At 36.6% G+C, this 25,737-nt stretch overlaps 1 protein-coding gene across 3 annotated transcripts in view; it reads right to left on the reverse strand.

Moving 5' to 3' along the window:
- The window catches only part of sbm (L-type amino acid transporter sobremesa), a 68,855-nt gene that overhangs the window by 18,019 nt on the left and 25,099 nt on the right, over window positions 1–25,737 (reverse strand). For 2 of the 3 annotated variants that reach the window (XM_089251233.1, XM_089251235.1), the window contains 4 exons: window positions 17,857–18,051; window positions 16,682–16,783; window positions 11,995–12,237; window positions 469–594 (listed from right to left, as the gene is read on the reverse strand). In XM_089251233.1, coding sequence (XP_089107359.1) covers window positions 469–594; window positions 11,995–12,237; window positions 16,682–16,783; window positions 17,857–18,051 — 666 coding nt within the window. Of the gene's footprint in view, window positions 1–468; window positions 595–11,994; window positions 12,238–16,681; window positions 16,784–17,856; window positions 18,052–18,385; window positions 18,411–25,737 lie in introns of all 3 variants that reach the window. The other variant, XM_089251234.1, reaches the window with a different exon arrangement.

The following is a 25,737-nucleotide window of genomic DNA, read 5'->3' on the forward strand; positions in this document are numbered from 1 at the left end:
AACATTCAGTAAAAAGAACTCTCCACTGATTGGTGAGGGGCGAAGATTCTTCCCCCCTCCCCAAGGGCGTAACGAGGGGGGGGGACTTGATGGTCTGGTCCCCCCCCCCCCCCCCGAAATGTGAGAAAATGACCGAAAAAAGGGAAAAAGATGGCCAAATCCATTCTTCTGTCACTTTGGTCCCCCCGAACGAAATTTCTGGCTACGCCCCTGCCCCCCCCCCCCTCCCCCATTAAGGTCTAGTTTTATGTTGTCAGAGTTAAGCTTGTTCCGTGCTATACTGTCTTCCATATTTTCAAGTGAAAATAGCAGATTCTTGAATTTTCATGATACGTAATACTGGATATTTCCCCCCCCCTCCCCTTCCGGCAAACTACATAATTTTCAATCCAATCCTCAGCCACTATCCCCTGTCTACAAGGATCAACACGAGCTGATAAAGAATCAAAGTATGAAATAAAGTATTACCTTCTAAGAGCTTGATCGTTCCACCGACAACGATGATGGCGATGGCCAGCAACTTAGCGGCCGTAAAGAAATTCTGGATCTTCGTGGCCAGATCGACGCTGTAGCAGTTGATGTAAGTGATTATCCCTGTGGCATGACATAATAGAGAAGTTTCCTAGTAGTAGCTTGTTTATGTCCAAAGTCCATCACAAGGCACAGCAAGCAGCCATATCTTCGAACAGAATACGAAGAACCGGGTTGGAACAGGGAAAAGTCACCCTAACTCCAATTTTCTCTTTTTTAAGGCATGCAAATCTCTCGCTCTTTGTGAGTTTTGTTTTAAATCTTTTAAATATGATTTTTTTTTCTTAAATAATTTATTTTTATTCTTAAAAATAACAAAAATGAAAATTCTAAAAAATTTATGATTTTTGTTTTTAAATTCAAATTTCGGACCAAAATAAAAACAAAATGTGAAAAAAAGGGGCAAAAAAAAAAAATTTCTTGAAAATAAATAATTTCAATTACCCGGAACAATTAATTAATTTATTTATTTAGACACCGTTGACGAAATCATTTCTGAGAAAAAACGAATCATGTAATTCCAATTAATTTTTTAGTGGTTACAATCTTTAGGTATTAAGAAATTTATGAATTTCATCAGTATATATATATATGTGTGTATACAGATCTTAATAACTTAATTTTTTTTATCATTTCAGAAAGAATAAGCAATGAATCTTGTAATTTAGTTTGTTTTAGAAAAGAATAATATAATTCTATTAAGTCGAATCCCCCTCATTTTTTTATATGTTTTTTTTTTTTTTAATTTTAAAAAAGTTGATTTTGATACAAAAACATAATGCCAATTTTCAATAAGAAATGTACTTAATATCAAAATTTGTTCCGTAAACTTTAAATGCGTATAAAATGTTCTATAGATAAGATATACAGAAATAAATAAGAAGGCAGTTGATAACACGAAATATAATTTTCTTTTTCTCATTAAACATTTTACAAATACAAATACAAATATAAATACAACGCCACAACAGACAAAATGCCCAACGAGGTGGCTGATAAAAAGATGCGCATAAAAATATGGTTGTCATATATTTCAAAAATACAGCAACCCAATTAAAAATGCAATTAACACAAATTATAAACAATATATATATACATGATAAAATATTATACAATGCCCATAAAGAATATTTATGGTTGTCTTATTCTAAGAATGGATAGCTTCTCGATTTACCCCAACATGTTTATCGTATTTCTTTATAAACGTGTCAATTGTGTTACAATTTACTACCTCCGGGGGTAAGCTATTCCATTTATTAACAACCCTATTAGAGAAAAATTCCCTGCGGCACCATAACCTTGCATTGTCCCTCACCGATCGATACTGGTGTCCCCTTGTGAAAGCAGTCGATTGGCGGTGTACTAAAAGTTCATGGTCCATCTTATCCATCCCATTGAAAATTTTGAACACTTCGATCATATCTCCTCGACGCCTGCGTTCATCCAATGTAAACATATTCAAAAATGAAGTCTCTCTTCATAACTCAAGCCCTGTGTGCCAATAAGGACACGCGTAGCTCTTCTCTGCACCCCTTCAACCAAGTCTATGTCCCTCTGTAGGTATGGTCTCCAAAACCTTACAGCATACTCCAGTCCAGGACGAAATAAGCATCGAAAAAGCGGAAGTATGACTTTAGGAGAACGCGAAGAGACCTCATTTTCAAAAAGGTCTCTTCGCGTTCTCCTAAAGTCATTCTTCCGCTTTTTCGAGGCTTAGTTCGTCATTTTTCAAGTTGATTATTTATTACTGATTAAATACAAACACAAAAGCGACACACAACAAGAAAATTGCCCAGCGAGGTGGCTGAATATAGATGTCAAATACAGTGCAACCAAACTACAGCAACTCAATTTTAAAGCATATATCACGAAAGAAAAAAAAAACTAATAATTAATGATATATATAATATATATTATTAAGCCCATAAAAAGATTACGGTTGTCTTATTCTATAAGTATGGATAGCTTCTCGATTTATCCCACTATGTTTCTCCTACTTCTTTTTTGAAAATTGTGTTAGAATTCATGACCCCGCTGGAGGCAAGTTATTCCATTCATTGACAACCCTATTAAAGGAAAAATTCCTTGCGACACCACAACATGGAGTTGTCCTTTACTACACGATAGCGGTGTTCCCTTGTCGAAGCAGTTGATTGGCGATGATTGGATTGGATTGATGATGTTGATTGATGGGATGGTCCATCCTATCCATCCCGTTGAAAATTTTAAACACTTCGATCATATCCCCCCTCCCCGCCGTCTGCGCCCCCATCCAAAGTAAACATATTCAAGAAATCTTCGTGCACGTACTACCGTGGAAACAAAAGAACATTGGAAAAAATTGTCAGACATTCTCCTCAAAGAGTGGCAAGAATACTGGGATGATAGCTCAGGGAATTCCTGGATAATGAAGGAAGGATCACATATGATATCTTCCTACTACTAAACCCACACATGCACCTCGTCCATATTACTCTGCGGAACCTCTAACGAACTGGTACATGCTGGAATACGCGTGTACGTGAGGTGAAACCTGACGTGAAGTTTGTTTCTGTGCAATGCTCGTTGTGTGCAATGCTGCCATCTGCCACCAGTTTTTCAAAATATGAGTGAAGTGTAATGATTGAATGATTTATCGTTGTAGGCCTCTGTGGCGTTGTTCTCTTTTGTTCTCTGTGGCGAGACTTTTTAATGGGGAGATCGGCTCGCATTTCCGCCTCGAAGTTGGGAACCACAGGAAACCAACTTCAGCCATCCACCACTGAGGCGACGGTGGGGTTCGAACCCGGATCCTCGCGATGCGAGTCCGTCACTACGACCACTCCTAAGATTAGTACCACAAGAGTTCAACAAGACTTCTATATAAATCAGTTACTCACACAACATGGTGCCAGCGCCGTCTTGACGCATGGGCCCACTCGGGCACGGCCCGGGGCCTCCAGAGAAGAGGGACCCCCAACAAAAATGAGATCTGGTTGAAATTTTCTAAAATTTACCAGTAGGGCCTCAGAAAAATCGCTTGTCCCGGGGGGGGGGGGCCATGATGCTCTTAAGACGGCCCTGAATGGTGCCACAGAAATAGCTCAAGCTAGGTTTTATGAGAAAAAAGTCCCCGATGTGTATTTTCTGCAACAAAGGTAGTGGCACCATCCAACACCTTATAGCTATATCTATGCGAATACTGCGAAAGCAAGAGGAAGAAGATGAACTTCACGAACAATTAACATTCCAATTGCGGTACTGATTGAAAACCAAAAACAAGAACCCTTCTTTCTAGTGTTAATGGAATTGGCAATACAAAGATACTTAGGAACAGAATGAAATGTTCCCGAAACAAATAGATTGAAGAATATTGGTAATAAAAAAACTATTTATAAAAGTATTTATAAATTGTCGTATTGCGGTGATTTTCGCTTCATTTGCATTATAAAATGTTTATGCATCCCTCTTTCTTATCCAAATAATCGGCATGTGCGTTTGTTCAAAATGTTAATAATACAGGGTGTTTCAAAAAGAATCACCCGATTTGAAATGCGTATAGTACGAAAAATACTGAACACATAGACACTTAAGATTAATTTTATATTAATTGTCGGACCAATCATAAGGTTTTTTACAAGCCAAATTAAAGGTGCTCAATATGTCCACCTTAGGATGCACGGCATATGTGTACACGGTAGTCAAATTCGTCCCAAACTTTTGCGAGCATGTTTGCATCAACTTCGAATGGATTTCTGTGGACTACGTGCGAAACTCTGTCGGATGCACTCCACATTTTCGTCTGACATGCGGGGACGGCCAGGAAATTTCCCTTTTATACAGGCAACCCGTGTCTCGGAATTGTTTATACCATCGCCTAATGCTCTGAGCGGTAGGAAGTTCAACGCCAGGGTATTGTCGAAGAAAAGCACGATGAACAGTTGTTACGGACTCACACTTCGTGAAACTTAGAACACAAAACGATTTCTGTTGTACAGTCGCCATCTTGGCAATCACTGAAGTGGTGGCCGAGGGAAAAGCGTTAGCGCTACCTGTCGGCAACTGCGTGAAACTCGAGATTTCCCTCTTTCTACCTATACGTTATTCGATCAAAACGGATTAAAAGCTGAATAGTTATTATTTTTTTAATTGGATTATTCTTTTTGAAACACCCTGTATATCAACAGTTTGTAATAACATGTTTTGAATTTAACTCAAATGAAGATATATATGGCTACAGGATAACATGTATAAAGGTTATCGGTATACAGCAACATGCATATAGCAAGTTTTGAGTGAATAGTGACAAACAACACGCTAAAATTTTGTCCTTTGAGGAATTTCATTTATTCATGACATATTCTTAAATAAATTTATATTATTTCGAACTGGTTTGCGTCAGTCAGTTCCAGTCGATGCTAATAATATGAATGGATCACATATTCAATATTTCGAAGACGCATGTATATTAATGTATATTTTTAAAAAGCAAGTTATATGTAGGAAAGAATAATAATGACGTATAGATAGTATCTTAATGTAATAACCTCGGGAGCATCAAATTCCTGCTCGCGTCACGTTAATGGTGCTGCAGAGGTATAAGATAAGCTGTGATTTATTGTATTGTTAACGTAAATTTAAACTTATTACGTAATTTGTTATGTAAGCTGTAATTCTATTATAATTGTAATGTAATCTAAATTGTTAACCTCGGGGGCCTATGGTGCTCCCTGGAGTAGGATGTAATTTTCTTTCTTTTTGTTCAATTGAGATAATAAATGCTCCCTTCGGGGAACTTCCGTATGATTTGTCATAAGGTCGGGGTGAGTAACTCATATTCAAGAAATCAAGTTAGCCGTCAAAGCTTAATCCTTGTGTACTAACAAGAGCACGCGTAGCAGCACTTCTATGCACCCCTTCAACCAAGTCTATGTCCCTCTGTAGGTATGGTCTCCAAAACCTTACAGCATACTCCAGTCCAGGACGAACTAAGTCTCGGAAAAGCGGAAGAATGACTCGAGGAGAACGTGAAGAGAACTTTTTTAAGAATGAAACTAAAATGAAAGCATTCTATTCGATTTTTTGACCACCGCTAAACAATGTCCAGGAAACCTAAGCCGCTCGTCAATGAGAATTCCCAAATCGGTGACCTTCGCTGCATCCGGGATAGCCATTCAAATCCTAAAAGAAACGTAGGTTTTTCGAACCAAAATGAGCGACCATGTGCTTATCAACACTAAAGGTCATGCTCCATTCGTTAACCCGAGCAGCAATCATATGCAAGTTCATCCGAATCATCTCCTTATCGCTTGGATTAACGACAAACCCCCCCCCCCTTCCCCTATTAGCTTCACGTATGCGAATTCACTAGCAATCCCATCGATACCCTGATCGAGTTTATCGATAAGAAGTAAAAAAAAAGAAAGGTAGGTATGGGCTCAATGACACTTCCTTGAGGGACTCAACTCTTCACACCTGTCCAATAAGGAAAAATTTCCCGTAATATATAAATAACATACAATTCAATACGATAGATATAATTAAATCAGCTATAATTCAATATAATTAGAACCCGTGGCAAAAAGTGTTGGATCATGTATAAGAACAACAGCAATGAACGTTTGAAACGGAAAAAACAAAAAAATATTCCTTTCTTCAACGGGTGAAAACAATCATTCTAAATATGGAATAAACGAAAACAATCATAAATTTATTCTAACCCTTTCAGACCCTGGTGCCACGAATTTGTGGGGTTGCTTTTCCTCTCACTGTAGAATTTTTGCTTTTGACCTCAAGCAGTGATTTCAAGGATTGCGCAAGTTTTGAGTAAGAAATATGGTGAGTACGAACTTACTTTTAAAGTTCGACTTTAAGTGCTGCCCCCTCTGATGGAAGCCTCCAAAGTCGAACTTCTGTGGGGGGGGGGGGGGGGGTTAAGATTGTTTCTGAAAGAAAGTGCTTCCGAGAAAATTGTGGTTTATTACATAAAGTTTAGCAATGAAATTCTGGAAAACATTTGTATGTGAAGATGAATATACCCTGTATATCAATCATCTTGGGCGAAAAAATTTAAGCGAAATAAATTTTTTTACCCACAAAAGGAATTGAAATTTGAAAAATAAATATTTGCTGACATTTACGTTTTTAATGCATTTTTTTTTAGTATCAAAAATGCAAAAACGTTTTGAAAATTCCAAAAAAAACGAATGCTCGGGTCTGAAAGGGCTAATGTTACCTTGAAAAACAATGGCGGGGGGGGGGGAACTATTTGTACAGCTCTTCAGTGGGCACACACACAATGTGTTCAATCACTCTTTTTTTTTTAATGTTGGCTCAAAATATCTAAATGAAATTATGTTCACACAGGCGGGGGAGGGGGTAATGTACAAGAAGCGAATGCACACAACGTGGTTTTCAGCAATTTAATTTTTTCTGAAGCACTTTGAAAGATTTCTCCCGAAATATATCTTTCTGATGATCTCAAAAAGCTGATAATTTCCATGTTGGAAGACGGAGTTTAACTGTATTCCAAGTACGGTGAGTTTTCTGTGGGAAAAATATCAGAGGACTGGCGGGGTGTCTTTGTTGTGATGCGAAGACACTTTGTCGTCTTGTAATGTGGAAGTTAGTTGAATCCCCAAAACTATTTGCGGATACTAGGAATCAAAAAGTTTTCTATAATGTTCATTTAGAGTGAGATCACAGTACGCTTCACAATTTACCTAATCCTTTTTGGCTACTTCACCAAACACCAACTCAGGCCATATTGCAATTCATTGTCAATAGTGAGTTGGGTTGGAAATGAAGGTGCCATCTATCGGTGGTTTCCTCAAGTCTTTTAAGGAAAATACCTTTATTCTTTCCGGGTTTGAACCTGGGACCCTGACGACAACCTTCGCGGTGGTAGACGAGCATCCTACCACCACGCCACTCGGGAGGGGGAAGGCCTCCATTGGCTGCGTTATCGAAACGTTAACCCTTTAATTGGTAAGCATTGAAATATCCAGAGGAGGAAAAATTTTGAGGGGTGGTTATATTAAGCATATAAGGGGTACCCTTAACGTCATTTCATCAGAGAAAAAAATTTATTGTCAATATTTGAAAAAATAATGGCATGTTGCACACCTCCAGAAGAACACACTGTATTTAAATGATTTATACAGATTTGAATAGTATAAAAATGTTGTAGCGGACCGATCTGAGAATGGATTGTTACATAAGACTGTTCCGCGGAAAGATAAGGATTATGGCGTTAGTGATGCTGTGCCTTTCTTTTAAAACATTCGATTCCTTGTTAATATGCTAATTTTAAGCGTTGCTAGAAGTATTTAAGACGACTCTAATGCTGTTTGTTATATAGTCGCTTGATTTTTTTTATCTAGCACTAACGCAGGTTGTCATGTTTAACTTGTCATTTTAACATTTTAATATTTTCAGCTGTTGATCATGTTTTCTGTGTAATTGTGTTCTCAGTTTGAATTAAACCTTCTTATTATAATGGAGTCGTAGAGTGCTATATTCCCGCAATGCCATTTATTGTTTGCTATTTCATTGTTGACGAATGCACAACAATTTGTACAATATGTCTTCCCCACATATGATATTTCTCTCCAAAATTCAAGGGTCAAAAATCGCTCTTGCTTGGCTTGTCAAGGAATAGGAGACATGTCTACCTTTGAGACATTCTGATGGTAATTATAGAAACTTCATAAACCACAAGTAAAAATCGAATGATTAGGAGTTGCTTATGAGCATGCCGAAACGAGCTGAAAATATAAAATGCTTTTATTTGAAAAATATACGAAAACAATGTTGTACTTGAAAGCAACGCGGCCAAATAAAGGGTTAAACGAATTGACAAAACAAACTTTATTTATTGTTTTTTTTTTACCTAATCAATGCACGGGATCTCATTCAGCTGCTCTCCCGTTCTTCTCTACATGAATATATTGTAAACATCTTCAGTTTTCAAGATGATTCTTGACTATTCATTGTAAAGTAAGTTGAGGCATTTTCTTCCCGCCATTCTTTCTCCAAGTGATGTGATTTTTGTTACATCATTGAAACAGAAACCTCTGCTGAAAATTTGAATGTGGCTTAGGTGTTGATTTCCAGTACATGAATCTCTCTCCTCGTGGACGATTACATAAAGTACGGTTACAGACACGAATTTTGCCCACTCCGCATCCAGTTATTTCATGTCGGCATGATGATTGTCCTTGGTAAGTGCAATGAGTTTTCCATCAATTCTCCTTGTGATTATAGATGTGTGATGAGCCACAACTAAAGCACAAGGAAGCAAAAATTCTAAACATCACCATCTTCTCCTATTTTTGCCAAAGAAAGCTCACCGTACTTGGGATACAGTTAAACAACTCTGGAATTTTTCTTTGAGGAACTCCGTCTTCCAACATAGAAATTATTAGCTTTTTGAGATCATTTCAGAAAAATTTCTTTCGGGAGCCATCTTTCAGTGGACTCTTTTGTCTACAGCAGCGAGTAACTCCCCGCTATAAGGAGTTTTTTCAATACTTTTCTTTCTTCTTTGTTTCTGCTACTTATGAAGGAACTTCATATAGTTCCGAAACACATATAGCCGTGGTTCTTTTTGGAATTTTGGGTAAATCTACGTCGATTATTCAATTGTATTATCAAACCCAAAAGGTAATTCATTTCCATCTTTCAGTGCTTCAGAAAAAAACTATAGTGATGAAAACCGCGTTCCATTCATTTTTTTTTTTTTTTGTATGGTTACCCTGCTCCTGTGCAAATATAATTTCATTTACATACAGGGCGTCCATAATTTAAAGACTCTATTTTGGAGTAGCCTACATGCGAAACCAGTCACCATTTTGTGGAGGACTTCATGAAGTGATGGGAATGTGTTTAGGGGGGGGGGGGGAAAGCAGTTGTACATGTTGCCCCCAGAGAGCGTTTTATTAAGAAATGACACAAGATGATGTGACATGACACAAGTGAAACCGCAAGATGGCATGTCCCACAACTGACCGAAGTGTGTGTGGGGAAATGTTCTTCACGTGGCGTGAAATGCTGCCTTTAAGGTCAAGTAAAGTTCTTGGATTGTCCCGACTTGCCAGACGTTTCAAACGTCCCCAAAGCCAAAAATCGCATGGATCGGGAGGCCATAGATTAAGGAAGTGCTGGCTGATGACACGTTCTTCTGTAAAATGTGTTTCAAGAAAATTCTTAACACATACTGTAATAAGTGGAGGAGTTCCGACTCGCAAGACAGTGACGTGCTTGCAGAGCCGGACCAAGAAAGCGCAATCTCGTAAACTTATCGTCATTGTGAGCAGCAAACACATTGGAAACAAGATCTCCGCGAATGTTTCTAGGTTTCATAACAGCTGCTGCGTGACATCACATAAATTTACATGTTTACTACAAAGTATACAAAGTGAAACGCACTCTGTTGCTGACATGTGCAACTAATTTCTCCCCCCTGAAACAAATTCCCATTACTTCATGAAGTTTTCCACAAAATTTTACACTTTTCTTCTGACGACTGGTTTCGCCTGTTGGCTACTTTAAAATAGCCTACTAGTCTTTTAATTATAGACGCCCTGTATTATGAGCAAACATAGCTTTTTAAAAACAACGAACGAACACTTATTTCCCACTGAAGTGATAATTAAAAAAAAAAATTTCCAGAGTGGGGCCAGCTCATATATCGATTTTCGAAGTGACATTGAAATAAATTTATGATTGATTGAATTTATCCCGCATTCCAGAATGATTGTTTTCACCACAAATTTTATACATATAAATATACAGGGTGGTCAGCGAATAAGCCCTTATTTCAAAATCGAATATCTCTACAACAAAGATCAATAGAATTATGCGGTAAACGGTACGTTTATTAGCAAAACTGTAAGAATGTTGTACAGAAATTTCGATAATGTAGTTTTTTTTTTAATTTTTTAAAATTAAAAAAAAAAAAACAAAACTGGAGATTTTGGGGTTCCGAAAATCCTCATTTGTGGGAAGAGAAACCCCTGCATTCGCCTAAAGTTAGTGCATGGGATGCGGTATGCGCCAGAGGCATTATCGGCCCCTTCTTCGTGCGGGAAACGATTACTACTGAACGTTACGTTACAATTTTGGAACAATTTGTCAGCACACACATGGCGCATACCGCAGCCCATGCAGTAACTTTAGGCGAATGCAGTGGTTTCTCTTCACACAAATGAGGATTTTTCGGAACCCCAAAATCTCCAGTTTTGTTTTTTTTTTTAATTTTAAAAAATTTAAAAAAAAACAGAATTTTTTTTTAATTTTTAACAGAATTTTCGAAATTTCTGTACAACATTCTTACAGTTTTGCTAATAAACGTACCGTTTGCCGCATAATTCTATTGATCTTTGTTGTAGAGATATTTAATTGTGAAATAAGGGTCTATTCGCTGATCACCCTGTATATATATATATATATAAAATTTGTAAATATATAAATATATATAAAATATATATATATATTTTTTTTTCGTTTTTTGCATTTTACACGTACCACTGCTAGAGTTTTTGCCCATGATCGAACACTTTTTTGTCACGGGTAGTAGATATAATATAAATGTGACATAGTCTAACATAATAAATCATATATAATATAAACAAGTAAATAAGAAAAAGCAGTTGATATAACACGAAATATAATTCCTTTTTCCATTGAAGTATTTTTCGAATAAAGTACATGTTGATGGTATTAAAATAAGTATTGAAGTATCTGTCAATATTCAAAAGAAAGGAATAAGGCATGATCCGTTTTTTCTCTCAAAAAAGAAGAATTAAAAAAAAAAGAAAAAAAGAGTTCAGCATTCTGTCCGAATACAAAATGGCCAAATAGAGAGTTCATTAAAAAAATATAATAATAATATTTTAATTTCATGAAAAAATGGTGGGGGGAAAAAGTGAAGAAAAACATGACATTTCACATGCGAGGAGAATAAATATATTTGAAAAAAAAAATTAGCAAGCGAGAAAAAAAAAAACATTAACACATGTGTTAAACATTATTCTCCATTAAAAATTTCAAAAATGTTCGATTCCTTTTTCTGATGTGAAAAAAATATTAATTATATTTCTCTCATTATTATTATAAGTATATTTTATTTATAAAAACAATATTAAAATGTTTTCAAAACATTTAGAAATAATAAATTTCTACAATTACTTCAATTTTATTGCTTAAAAATGAAATTTGGAATCCGGTCATTACAGTATTAATTAATTAATTACTCAATCAATTTGTTTCACAGAAGAATTCAAATTAAAAAATATTTAAATTAATTTTGAAGAAAATTTTAGAAAAATTTCAACACTAAAAAAATTCAATTTAATATTAAAATCTATTTTGAAAAATTAATTTAATCTTCTGAGAAAACTCCTCGCTTTTTTGTTGCAAAAAACAATGAATGATAATAATATAATATCATAATTTTTTTAAATTTTTCTTTTCTATTCTTACCTATAGAAAGAGCAGCCACAAGCTTCACCGATACCATATCGGGTTCGCAACCGATGTACAGAGGTTGCACTACATACTCGCCAAGCGACAAGCAGATGATAGCCATCATGGAAGGTTTCAGAACCAGAACGCAAACCCAAGAGAACAAGAATGCCGGTATGGCACCGAATGCATCCATCATGTACGAATACTCGGCTCCAGACTTTGTTATCATCGTTCCGAGTTCCGCGTAACATAGCGCTCCTAGAAAAAAAAAAGTATCGTTTCAAACGAAGATTTCGCTATATACGCGAATATAAAAAATATTATTCACTATGATTTCATGATTCACTTTGCCGCATTGTTTAACTACTTCAGGTACAAGGTTTTGGCAACAAATTTGGATTATCTATATTTGACGAATCGGCGATAAATCTGGTAACCTTGTCATTACCTCACCGCACGTTAGAAAAAGGAAGATGGGGAAAAGAAAAAATATAAAAGTTAAAAGTATAATAGACAAGGTAGACGGGTTTTTTAGTCTTTTTTCCCCTTGCCCCCGTTTTCTTCCGCTCTTAAATGTTTATAGTAGAAAGATACATTATATGCGTGTAAAAAGGAAGCATTAACAGAAAGAAATAAGGGAAAGAAAGCAACTCGAGTGGATAGGTTACTACAAACTTTTAAAGCTTCGCAGTGTGGTAAAGAGAGGAAAGAAAACAAGCTTGTTCGAATTTATTCCACTGAAATTTGGACGTAATACATATTACGCCCGTGAGATCATAAGGAGGTTAACGGTGAACCGTTGATCCTAGAGGAATATTTCCTATTAGGAAAAAGGATCCAAATATCGTGTAGAACTCAGATACGTCATTCACGTTGCAAGGAGTTGTATAGTTATGAAAATACAGAAATGTTAATTTTTTATACTGGCACCATGTGCTCAAAAACCCAATCAGAAAGTTATTGCCCTGTCTTTCCTTAGGCCAACAACAAAAAAAAAAAAAATTCGACGTTTCTAAGTGCAATACTCGATGAAATATTTGAATCCAAAAGTCAGAGAAAATGTGAGAAAGAACCACATAACTCTAACGGACATATTTTTCTCTCGTTTATGCTGTTCTTCTAACTTTTCTCAGTTTTAGAATTGAAATATCACAGCGAATATTGCACTTAGTGAATTGGATTTTTTTGTTGTTGTTGGCCTCAGGAGAGACAGGCGAACAACTTTCTAATTCGGTTTTTCAGTACAGGGTGCATTCCCCCGAGTCAGGATCGCTAACGGGAGAATATCTCCTTCTTGAGCGGTGATTTTCCTGTAATCATTTGATCATTTTTGTCGCACCACGGTCATTTTCTGCACACGAGGGCTAATTAGACCGGGACCTACAATTTATTGCCGATTCCGAACGGCAGGCTTGTTTTTTCATACTCATCGAGAGGTTGGTGCGCTAATCCCTCGATGGGGGACTCCCTGCGGTAGCAATTTTTGCTGCGGTCAAGTCGCCGTTTTTTGTTGTACCCCTGTGTCAGGAAAGTTTTCTGACAAGGACGAACTGGGTATCGAACTCGCGACACCTCTAAACATCCTTTGGTACTTTAGGCGAGCATCTTATCGACCGGGCTACCGCGCCCCCGATTTTCCTGTAATCACGTAAACTCAAATCGGTGTCCTGAAGTAAACTTACTTTCTTTTATAACGATATTTTGAACACTTCTTAAAGAAAATTTCAAACCTTCCATGTACAGGGTGTCCCGTAAGTGCTAGCCCGTTCTTTATCTCATCAACCGTCCGTCGTAGAGCCATATGATTCCACTTTAAAAACTGTTCAACAGGTGTTCAAAAATTACCCTGTGCCAGTTTTGAGCGCAGGGCCCTCATTTCAACTTTTTCCGGGGGAGGGGGGGGGCAAAACACATGTACTCAATGTATGTATATATATATATATATATACCATTTTTAGTGTATTTTCAAAAGCCCTGCCCCCCCCCCCCCAAGTGAAAAGTTGGGAAAAGATGGGAAAAGTTGATTTTTTTCATATTTTAATAACTACAACTCCTTGAAATATAAATGACGGTAAAAGTATCTATATTAATAGGTTGACACGCTATTTATTTTCTAATTTGAAAGTAAGTCTCTAGGATCAACGGTTTGCTAGTAAACTGCGGCAAGGGCAATTATGGAATCAACCTGTATATACGAGTATAATATATAAAGAGTATAGTAGTACAATGGAGCAGTGGTTCCCAAACATTTTTTTAAGCGCGACACCCTTTTAGGTTATGACCATATGTCCCGATTTCCAGGATATTCTTGACTTTTTTGTTAGTGAATTTTTTTCAATTTCCGTAATTAGTGATTAATGAAATCAAATTATTTTTCGATATTTAGTTGGCAGAACTATTTTATTTAATTTTATTATGAAATTTCAAACTACCCTCACATGTTTTTCATCTTTGAATCCTGCTGAGGGTATCATAAACAGAGCCGCAAGTTAGGATAGAATGCCTATCCTATCGCGCACATCGTAATGATGCAGCTGGTAACCAAACTCAGGGTCACCATTACCAAATGCAGGACCCAGAGCAAAAATATTTTCGGGTTCCTTTTGTAGGGAGAATAATTTTAGTCGACTTGTTATATTATTTTAATATTTATAGCATTTTCATGGTTATGGCCATATAACTACATGTACTACTACATCTAAATATAACTACATAAGTATTTTCTATTACAGTGAGTACAAGTTGTACTCCCCACAATAATTTTAACCCCATCCTCCCTCTTCCCGATGCATATATTTAAGCTCTCCCAATATTTTTTTTTTCAATGACTTCACACTTCTTCAACAAAAGAACTTCATAAACGACACGCTAGCGTTATTAGTTTTTCATAACACTGTATGAAATGTAGACTTTTCACCCATACATTCACGCACTGTTCGTACATCGTTAACAGTTTTTAATTTTTAAAAATATTCTAAAATCTGTTGATTCTTTCTGAATGCCCCTGTAAAAATGTTAACTTGATCTACTTGCATATTGATTATTGTACACATGTAGTGCCATTGTCTCCTTGACAATTCCCAGCACTGTCAACGGAGGCTCTGCTTGATTGTTCCCGTCGCAATGCGGGCTCTGTGTGTGTATATATTGCATGTTCTGTAAGGGGAAGGGCGAGCAAAACTGCTTAGTGCTGTGGACGGAGGCTGTGTTGCTTCGCTTCCCGTCACAATCGAGGCGCTGTATATATGTAATTTGCATGCATTGTGTATTTAGACCATTCTCAAATCTCTCCCACTTCAACATGCCAGCTTCTTTTTCTTCTTTCTTGCCCACGAGTCTTTCCCACACTTCTTTCGAAATCTTAGGCTGTGGTCTCTGGTCCTTATGTGCCACTGGACGCACGTGCAATTTTTCTCCCTAGACATTGGATTCAGTGACCCATTTTTGTCAAATGGCTTTTATGTTGCATTGAGTTCATGGGGAGAACGACGCGGTTAATTAAAAACTTGCGAGCACGGGGCGAGGGGAGCCACCACTATAAATCTTTGCTAACTTTTCCGACACAACTCTGCCTCTTTTGAGGTAACGGAAGTAAGGTGCTTTGCATCAGTCCGGGGCTGTGAGCGGTTCTATCTATCTATCTATGATACATGTATGGTAGGTATCTGTTCAGCTGACAGAGAAGTCTAGGTATTTTTTTTTAGTTTTGACATAGTTTTACTTACGTTGCGAAAAAAAAATTTCTTATTCGGACGTTTTCATTTTGAAGAATCTGTCGAGACCTTCCCCCCCCCCCCCTTCCTCCAGGGATCATGACGTACACTTTGGGAACCACTGCTATAGAGTGTAGTACACAGGGTGTCCTGTAAGTGCTAGCACGGCATCAACTGTCCGTCGAAAAGGTATGTGATTCCAGTTTAAAAAATGCTCAACAGGCGTTCAAAAATTACCCTCTACCAGTTTTAAGAGTGAAAATACAGTGAAAGGAAGTTAGAGCACACAGGGGGACCGTATAAAAATTTAGATTTTTTTTTATTTTGTTACACACTGTATTTCCACTCTCAAAACCAGGCCCGTCACTTGGGGCGGGGGGCAGGGCTTTTGAAAATACACTAAAAATGATATATATATATACACATAATAAACACATTGAGTACATGTGTTTTGCCCCCTTTCCCGGAAAAAGTTGAAATGAGGGCCCTGCGCTCAAAACTGGCACAGGGTAATTTTTGAACACCTGTTGAACAGTTCTTAAAGTGGAATCATATGGCTCTACGACGGACGGTTGATGAGATAAAGAACGGGCTAGTACTTACGGGACACCCTGTATATGGAAGGTTTGAAATTTTCTTTAAGAAGTGTTCAAAATATCGTTATAAAAGAAAGTAAGTTTACTTCAGGACACCGATTTGAGTTTACGTGATTACAGGAAAATCACCGCTCAAGAAGGAGATATTCTCCCGTTAGCGATCCTGACTCGGGGGCACTGAAAGTAAGGGAAAATCAAAACTTCCCTGCCGATAGGGTCAAAGATGTTTGGCTGTTTATAAATGTTGTGTTGTTGTGTGTTGAATTTGGAGGCCCTTAAATTATGGGGGCCTGGATAAAACGACCCAAGTACTCATACGGAAATCAAATCCAGCTCAGGTATTACTTGTGAGACAAGAATATAGAAGAAGATTGGAGCTTGTGCTCTTCTGACCTAATAATGATAGAATTCCACAACCAGACCACACAAGAAGACTCAAGCCAACGGATCCTGATCTAAGTAGCACCCCTTTCGGTGAAACGAATATACCGGAACCTATAGAAAAAAAGGAAGAAAAATAATTTAATTTAGATCTCATGATTAACTATAAAAGTTTGATTAAAATCCGATGAGACATCGGATGGACATCGATGATGGACATCGATTTAAATCTCATAACAGACCATTAAACTTTGATTTAAAGTATGTTCAAGATCAACACAATTCGAAGTTTGATGAAAATTTGATAACCGATTAACAAACTTTAATATGGATATCACGATAGACTACCAAATCTTGATTAAAATGTCATAACGAACTATCGAATTTTGATTAAAATCATGATCAATAATCACACATTTATTTGAATATCACGATGGACTGACCACAAGTTGATTTAAAATATTCGTGATCAGCAATCAACTTTGACCTGAATGATCATGATGGAACTCCGAACTTTAACTCAAACCTTGACCGCAAATAAAATTTTGATTGAAATCATTATCGACATTCAAATTTTGATTCAAATCATTTTATCGACATTCAAATTTTGACTCAAATCATTTTATCGACATTCAAATTTTGATTCAAATCATTTTATCGACATTCAAATTTTAATTTAAATCTTGATCACCATTCAAGTTTTTATTTAAATCGTGATTGTGACATTCAAATCTTGATTTAAATCGTTATCGACGGTTCAGATTTTGGTTTAAATAGTGATTGACATTCAAATTTTGGTTTATAAATCGTTATCGATACTTCAAATTTTGATTAAGATCGTGATCGACATTCAAATCTTGATTTAAACCACGATCGACATTCAAATTTTGGTTTAAATAGCGATCGACATTCAAAAATTTTAATTTTAAATCGTAATCAACGTTCAAATTTTGATTTAAATCATGATCCTCATTAAAATTTTGATTTAAATCGTGATCGACATGCAAATTTTAAGAAAAATTCAAGGATGACCCGTCAGACTTTGATTCAAAGTGTTCATGATTAAGAATCGACCTCAGAATTAAAATCTGATGACTGACCATCAAAATTTGATCAGAATCATTATGGCCGTCAAGAATACCGATTGGCCTTAATCACCGCTGAATGTGACTGTGCGTGTTACTTACCTATCATAGTGCCAACTATGAGTGCAACGCCGCTGACCAAGCCAACTCTTCTCTTGAGTGTGATGCCATCGGGCGGCGATTCGTCCCGTATACCGTTGGCCGCCATCTTGAGTGGCATGTCAGATAAGGCGCTGCCTGTGGAGTTGGTTTTCGGTATACCGGCTGCCATGTGATTCGAGCAATCCATGTGGTTGACTGGTAAAATAATGAGAACAGAAAAATCATGCAAGCAAGTACGATCACCATTCCATTATAGCAATTAAGAAGATAAAACTTGGAGCTGCTAAAATAATGCTTTGTTTTGATGTGTTGAAGGCCAAGACCAAAGCTATTTCAGCTTTTAATGAAAAATTTATTTAGCCTAGGTATTGCATTCTGAAAAAAAAAATGGTGTGAAGGCACTGTTTTTTTCCAATTCATAACGTGTAATTCCAGTTTTTTTTTCGTGGTTTAATATTAGTGAAATTAGTAAATGAATTCGTTATGTACAGTATATACTTAAGGAAAAGGCTGAGCATGCATGGCCTACCTATTATCCTCGTTGTAGGCAAGACCTGTCAAAAGAATCACGTTTCAAGACATTGACGAAGACAAAATGTTATAATGGTTTTGTCTTTATTCAAAAACCAACATTAAAATATTAATACGCGTTGGGTGTTCTGCTGTTGCTGAACCCTCTCACCGGCATTGACGAGATATCTTGCCTTCTTCGAAGCCCTTCCTTTTATCAATGGCAAATCCAGATATTTTGTAAAGCTGATTTTTTATTTCGATAGAATTGTGAAGAAGTGTTATTAAAAAATTAACGTTATTATTTCCTTACGCTTGCAATTCATAATAGTTTTCAGGTTCAACCACCATTCCCCTATTCTGATTCCCCTAATCGCTACATGCGCGCTTTTGCTTTGCCATTTCAACTGGACTCATCATAATTTGATATAAGATTCAATCTATAATATGGTTTTTTTTTCAGTAGGGTTATGAATTTTGTTCTGTTGTTTTTACTGTGATGTCTCGGTTGACGAATGCCTTGGCTTAAGAATTTTTCACCTGACGAATATTTTTTCGCAGTTTTTATGCCTCGGCTAACGTTTTTGTTGATTACGGATGCATGAGCTCACATAATACAGCAAGTGTTGTGAGATGAATTTTCTTACGATGATAATCAGAATTACTGTCATTCGAACCCGATTAATTTATGTTCACCTCAGAATCGATTTCCAGGTGTACGGTACCTCTATTTCGCTTTTTGGATGGTTTCTTGTAAAAGGAATGATTAGCTTAAGAGAATAATTCATTGAGAATATTGTCTAGACTTGAATGTTTTCAGTGCACACGTTTTGTCGGTGTCATTTGAACAACGGAATTGCTATGTATAACAGTCTAATCCACATCAAACTAACGATCTGACATTCTAGGAGATCTTTTCCACCTGCATGTATGAGGCCGAGATTACAGTACAAAAGTTTGATAAAAATTCTTTTATAAAACTTGCAAAATGTAACCAGTAAGCGCATTTGTTACATTCGAGTGAACTTAACTGTTCCGCCTATTGGTTGCCTTTTTCAAGTTCTATAAAAGAACTTTTATCAAACGTTTATAAAACTTGAAAAATGCAGCCAATAAGCGGATCGGTTACATTGGAGCGAATGTGCCCGATGCTTATTCGGGCTTATTGGTTGATTATTTCGTTTTGTAAAACGTATTTTATCAAACTTTTATAGTGTAATCCCAGCCTAAAGCTGGTATTACACTGCAAAAGTTTCGTAAAAACGCTTTGATAAAACTTGAAAAATACAACCAATACACTGATCGGTTTCATTAGCTTGAATGTAACCGGTCAGATTATTCGTTGTATTTTTCAAGTTTCCTAAAATAACTTTTTTAAAACTTTTATAGTGTAATAGTAGTGTATAATTTATAGAGTTCACATGGGTAAACAAAAAGTTGAACACATTTTAGATTTTTTTTTTCCCCCCTGTCGTATTATATAACACCCAGAAATATTTTTCACTATTAGCCATTTTTTTCAGAATTTCCCAAAATGAATTCAGGGAAAAATCACTGAAGCTAAATATGACCATATTACCATCTCAGGTACTTTATTTAGATTTTGTGGCATTAACGCAAGGACGATTTATATACACAACCTCTTATGGTAACTTCTTTGATCCCATATAAGTTTACTCACTGGAACACACAAGCGCGATAGCTGATCCGACTTCACGTTAAAGTAGGCATTTCGAAAAGAGGAACGAGATGGACGAAAACTTCGCTGAAGGTATTTCCGCAAGAGCTTAGCCCGTACACGGATTAAGCGGTCCTGTCGTCTCTGCGATGAACTGCTTTTCCCGATTACCACCGATTTTCCAGACCATCAGTTTCCGATTCCCAAGCAACTCGCAATTCATTCGTCCACTCATTCATGAGCACTCTCTGATGCCGACAGGAAATCCCTTCCTCGTCACCACCAACCAGCAAGCAACCAGACCAAATATCGATCCCAAAATACCCTACTCTTTTAGACATCCGAAAAGCGTAAATTCCACCAACATCCGTTACTCTCTTAACACTTATCTCCTCTGACACAGTCAAGGTCAACAGAAATGAAGAGGATTCATTCCTACGAGAATCCCTTCGTTCCCCTGGAACAAAAAATAATCAGTGCTTTTTCTTCCTTTTCTTTTCGATTGCGAACATTAACACGTAATCCGTGGCGTGTTTCAACATAAAAGAAGTGATATTTAACCCTTTCACGGACGGCATTTACAATGTTGATTCCAATCCGAACAACAACCGGATAAGCAAGAAAGAAGTGGGGGGGGGGGGACAGATCTTGGCCTCACAATAGGAAATTTATTTAAATCAGCTCTGACATTACACAGACAGACACGTCTCAAGCGGCTTGTTTATGGTTGATCCTAAAAGAAAAAAAAAAGGGGGGGGGGTTAGGGGTAATTTCTTCGCAGAATCTTACTTGTTTCTCATGTTTAATTAGCTGATGTGTGTTTGTGTGGCAGTTGCATCCTTTCAAGGTTTGAAAATAGTTGGCATTTGGCACCCTAAATGGGCTATACATCCAGTTGTTTGTATTATGGGTGGTGTACGGGCGTCTCTCTTTTCTGCATCTTTCTCCTTTCTCCCTTGGGACGTGTGTCATTCATCGGATGTTCTTGCGACATCTAGCAGCAATCTTCTCACAAGTATCCGCTGACAAGATTTACATTAATGTCTTCCACAGCTTATTTATTCATGCGGTTCTGCCATTGGTAAATATGTCTTGGTGGAAACGGACGGACAAGGCTGAAATCTGAAGATATTCACGATGGGAGGAGATTAATGACTTGAATATCAATCGTGTAACAGCTCTGTCTGATTGCTAAGATGATGTTTTCCATGTTTTATTATCCATTGAAAAAACCCAGTTCTTATTCGACACGGTAAATACTAGCATTACAAGATTTTCATATGAATAAGTGTGGACACCCCCCCTACGGCTGAATACATTTCACTGAGACGGAAGTTGCGCACCAGCTAAATCGATGGCTATTGGGGGGCCAAAATTATGTTCAATCATTGTTCTTCAATCACTTATCCGCGGACCGTGGGAATTTCCTGCCGGTCCGCGAAACATTTCGCCCAATTCGTGTAGCCGCTGCACAATATTGGATTTAATAAATAAAATACGGTCTATATTTAGTATTTTTATCAGTCCTCTAATTATTTTTCCTGTATGTGCACTTTTTCTGCTGGTCCGCAAACTATTGATAATTTTTATTTTTGCTAAACTTTCAAATTATTTATTCTTTATATGTATTTTTTGCCGGTGCGCAAATTATTTTTCCTATTTATATACTTAGTTCTGGTCCTCAAATTATTTCTTTCATTTCCTTTTTTTTGTCGGTCCTAAAATTATTTCTCTTGTTCATATGTACTTTTTTTCCTGTTCTCAAATTATTTCTCTTGGTTATGTATATTTTTCCGGTCTGCATATTATTGTTCGTACTGGTATATATTTTTGCCAGTCCGCAAATTATTTCTCCTGGGAAGATTTAAGGATATTTGAAATATTTGAAACGGATGTGATTGATGTACAGTATGAAACCCCTCTTAACAGACACCCTTCAGATGCAGTTACTCCTCTTTTAAGGTCGAATTCCCCCGTATAATAAAAGTATGCATTTCAGACCCATAACTAACGGTCAACCCTCATCTACGGACGAATTTTTTGTTGTCTCACCGGTGACCGCAAAAAAAAAAAAATTAATGTATTTCTTACGGAAATGTAACAAGTAATTTGTGTTGTGACCCCCGGGAGTCGAATTCGGGTCTTCGGGATGAGAGTCAGACATCTTAAGCACTGGACCTCATGTTTATGTATGTAAGAACAAAATTATATGTATTTTTTGCCAGTCAGCAAATTATTTCTCCTCTATGTGTATTTTCTGTCGGTACGCAAATTTCTCCTTCTTCATATGTACCTTTTTGCCCGTTTGTAAATTATTGATCCTATTCATGTGTTTATCGCCGGGGTCCTTAAATCATTTTTCTTCTATTTCTGTATATTTGGTTCCGGTCCTCAAATTATTTTTCTTCTATTTCTGTATATTTGGTTCCGGTCCTCAAATTATTTTTCATTTATTATTTTTTTTCCAGTCACAAAATTATTTCTCTTATTCGTGTATTTTTCTCTTTTGCTGGCCCTCAAGTTACTTCTTATATATTTTATGCCGGCCCTCAAGTTATACCTCCTATTTATGTATTTTTGTCAGTCCTCCAATTATTTCTCTTGTTTATGTCTCATTTTCCAATCCGTAAATTATTTCTTCTGTGTATGAACTTTTTGGGCTGTCCGCAAATTATTGCTTCTATTTATGTATTAATAAGATAACATATTACACGAAATTTCCGCAAACTATTTCTTTCATTTTTGGTCGTTCCGCAAATTATTGCTATCGTTTATGTATTTTTTTTTTTCCGGTCCGCGAAATATTCCTCTCATTACACCGGACCCCAAAATTTTCCAAAACAGTTCAGTCTTTTTTTGTAAAAAAAGACTGAGCTTCTGAAATCGGTGAACAATAAAAGGCCTCGACGCGCCCGAATCGGAGCTGATATTATTGTCTAACGAGTGAAGGAATCAAGTGAAGTGAATGATGATACGATTACTACGCGGCATATCCAGCCTGTTCTGGAAATTGTCCAGGTGTTATACGATCTAAAGTGTAACTACTGATGATATCTGTATAGGAATTTGTATTGCTTTTTTTTTTCTTTTTCAATCGCACGTCTCTGTCTGCGTTTCTCTTTTTAACCCATCGGGGAAGCTTTTGCCTTAAATAAACTGTCATCACAGCTTCGTTCACTGTTCCGTTCAGTGTTCGAGAAAAGAAGCTTCCACACATCGTAAACTCCAGCGTGTGTATGTGTGTGTGTGTGTAAGAGACGAAGGGATTGTAATGCGTTAAATGCGTTGCATTTCTTGTTGTTGTTTTTTTTTTTCTTAAGGGGACGTTGTTCCTCCATTTCAACCTGGATGTGTTCCAGAAATTACTAAGGAGATGTTGTTTTTTTCCTTCTATCTCTCTGTACATAACTTCTTTTTTAACTAGACTACGTTCCAGAAAATTAGGTTGTTCCGTAATGATGTGGTGGTTTTTTTTTTTTTGTATTTTTTCACGGTTACGTTGAGATTTGGGAAAAAAAGAACAAACTGGAACAAGTGTCAGTTTTGGATCATGATGATGATACTAAGTTTTGGGAACTGTGTAAACACTTGTCAAGAAATTTGTTACCTATGCCAGTGTCACGTAAATGCATACGAGGAGAGAGAATCGAAAAATATTGAGAAAATTATCTCTTGTGCAGTTTGATCTCTTAAGCCAACGTTTCTCAACCAACCAGAGGTGGTCCGCGACGATGGCGTAGGTCTTCCGCAAGCGGACTTGATAATTTAATTCCAACTGAAGGAAAAATTATTCAACCATTGTGGTTGATAGGCTTATTAGTAATAACGATATGGAGTTATATAAAAATTATACCTTCATACGTTACATGTAATAACGTATAAACATCCAACAAAATATCATGTAATAATAATGATGTGTATATGGGTTCACACCATACATCATCTAGGAAAATGCAATCTTAAATGGGATATCTCTAAAATTTGCCAAAAAATGCAATTCATTGCCTCAAATGCAAATTGCTGATATTTTTTAAGTGTGGGGGGGGGGGGGAAATAAACGGCTGCTAAAAATCACAGTTAAAAAAATGTGTACAGAACAAACAAATTATTAGATCACCTTATTCCATTGAGAAAAATATGGTAACTGGAATCTCTTAAATGGAGTAAAATACGGGACACCGGAAATTGTCACCAAAAACCGTGCCAGAAGTAGACACAATCGCCAATTGTACAATTAAAATTGCTGAAAAATTGTGGAAGAAACGTTGAACTTGACAAATACGTGAGATGCATATTTATATTTTTTGCAATAATTATCATAACATAAAAAAAAATGACATAAAATTCACTACTTTAGTGAATATTACAAATTCTAATAAACTGGGAAAACGAGAGAAATACGTATGAAAAACGGGTACAACCAACAAGTGGTCCGCCAATTTGTTTCAGACATTTTAATGGTCCTTGGGTTCAGAAAGGTTGTGAAACGCTGTCTTAAGCCATGCATGATCAGCCCGCGGGCCCTCGGAAATCATCTGAGGTGGCCTGAAAACCTCAAACTTAATTTTGTAAGAATGAACTACGTGGCATGTTACAGATCACTTAAGTAACCCGCGTCACATTATCAAATCACTTGAATGATCTGTAGATTACTGAAACAAATTGAAAAAACAGTTCTTGTTTTTTCCGCGTTTCTTCTCAACGTTTCAAGTTTAATGAACTATATTTAGTAATTATAATCTATGCATTCTCCTGATAAATTGTTCCAAGTGCTCGATAATACCAAGCATCATGGGAAAAAGTTATTAACATTTTTCACAAAGAATAGAGTATCGCGTACCTTCGTACAATGTAAAACTTGAAATTTTCCTAGTTTACCTTAGAATACTCAACTTATACAAATTTTTAATACTTCCTTTTTTTGCTTTTAAATACAATTTTTATTTTAAATTTTAGTTCTATACCTTTTTCTCTATAAAAACGTCAGCTATATGTTCATTTCTTCTCTTCCATTCACCTTCGGGTATTTCCCTGTCAAATTACAGTAACATCTCTCTTTTGCAGTCACCGGCGGGACAAAAAGAATTCGTCCGCAAAAGAGGGGTGCCCGTTAATCAGGGATTTGAAATACATACTTTTATTATACGAAGGGAAATTATTATTTTGCCGTAAAAGAAGGGGGGGGGGTGATCGCGTCTGAGGGGTGTCCGTTAAGGAGGGGGATTTACTGTAATTGGAAAAAAACAAAGTTTACAGCGTGGGATAAGTCCAAGAAAAACTTTTACCAGGTGAACTTCCTTATGTCGAGATTGCACTGTAAAAGTTTGATAAAAGATCTCTTAAAAAACTTGAAGAAAAAAAAACCAATCAATAAGCCGCATTGGTTACATTCACTCGAATGCAACCTATGCACTTATCGGTTGCATTTTTCAAGTTTTATTAGAGAACTTTTATCAAACTTTTATAGTGCAATCCCGGTCTTAGGAGGAGAGGTGAGAAAATATTTTATTTGTTCATCAGAATGCAAGATTATAGCCTCATGGATGTTGTATCTCTAACGCAATCACCTAGCATCAAAAGAGCTGACAGAACTAAAGATTTAGGAACATAATTTTCCTGTACTATGGTCACTTTTGTGATCAATAAATGTCCCATTGGGGGCCACTTGAGTGATCTATAAATTAATTGAGGGT

Source organism: Pholcus phalangioides, unplaced genomic scaffold (genome assembly GCF_987345545.1).
Source record: "Pholcus phalangioides strain wild (caught in Gottingen) unplaced genomic scaffold, Ppha-v1.0 ptg000024l_1, whole genome shotgun sequence".
Lineage (NCBI taxonomy): Eukaryota > Metazoa > Arthropoda > Arachnida > Araneae > Pholcidae > Pholcus > Pholcus phalangioides.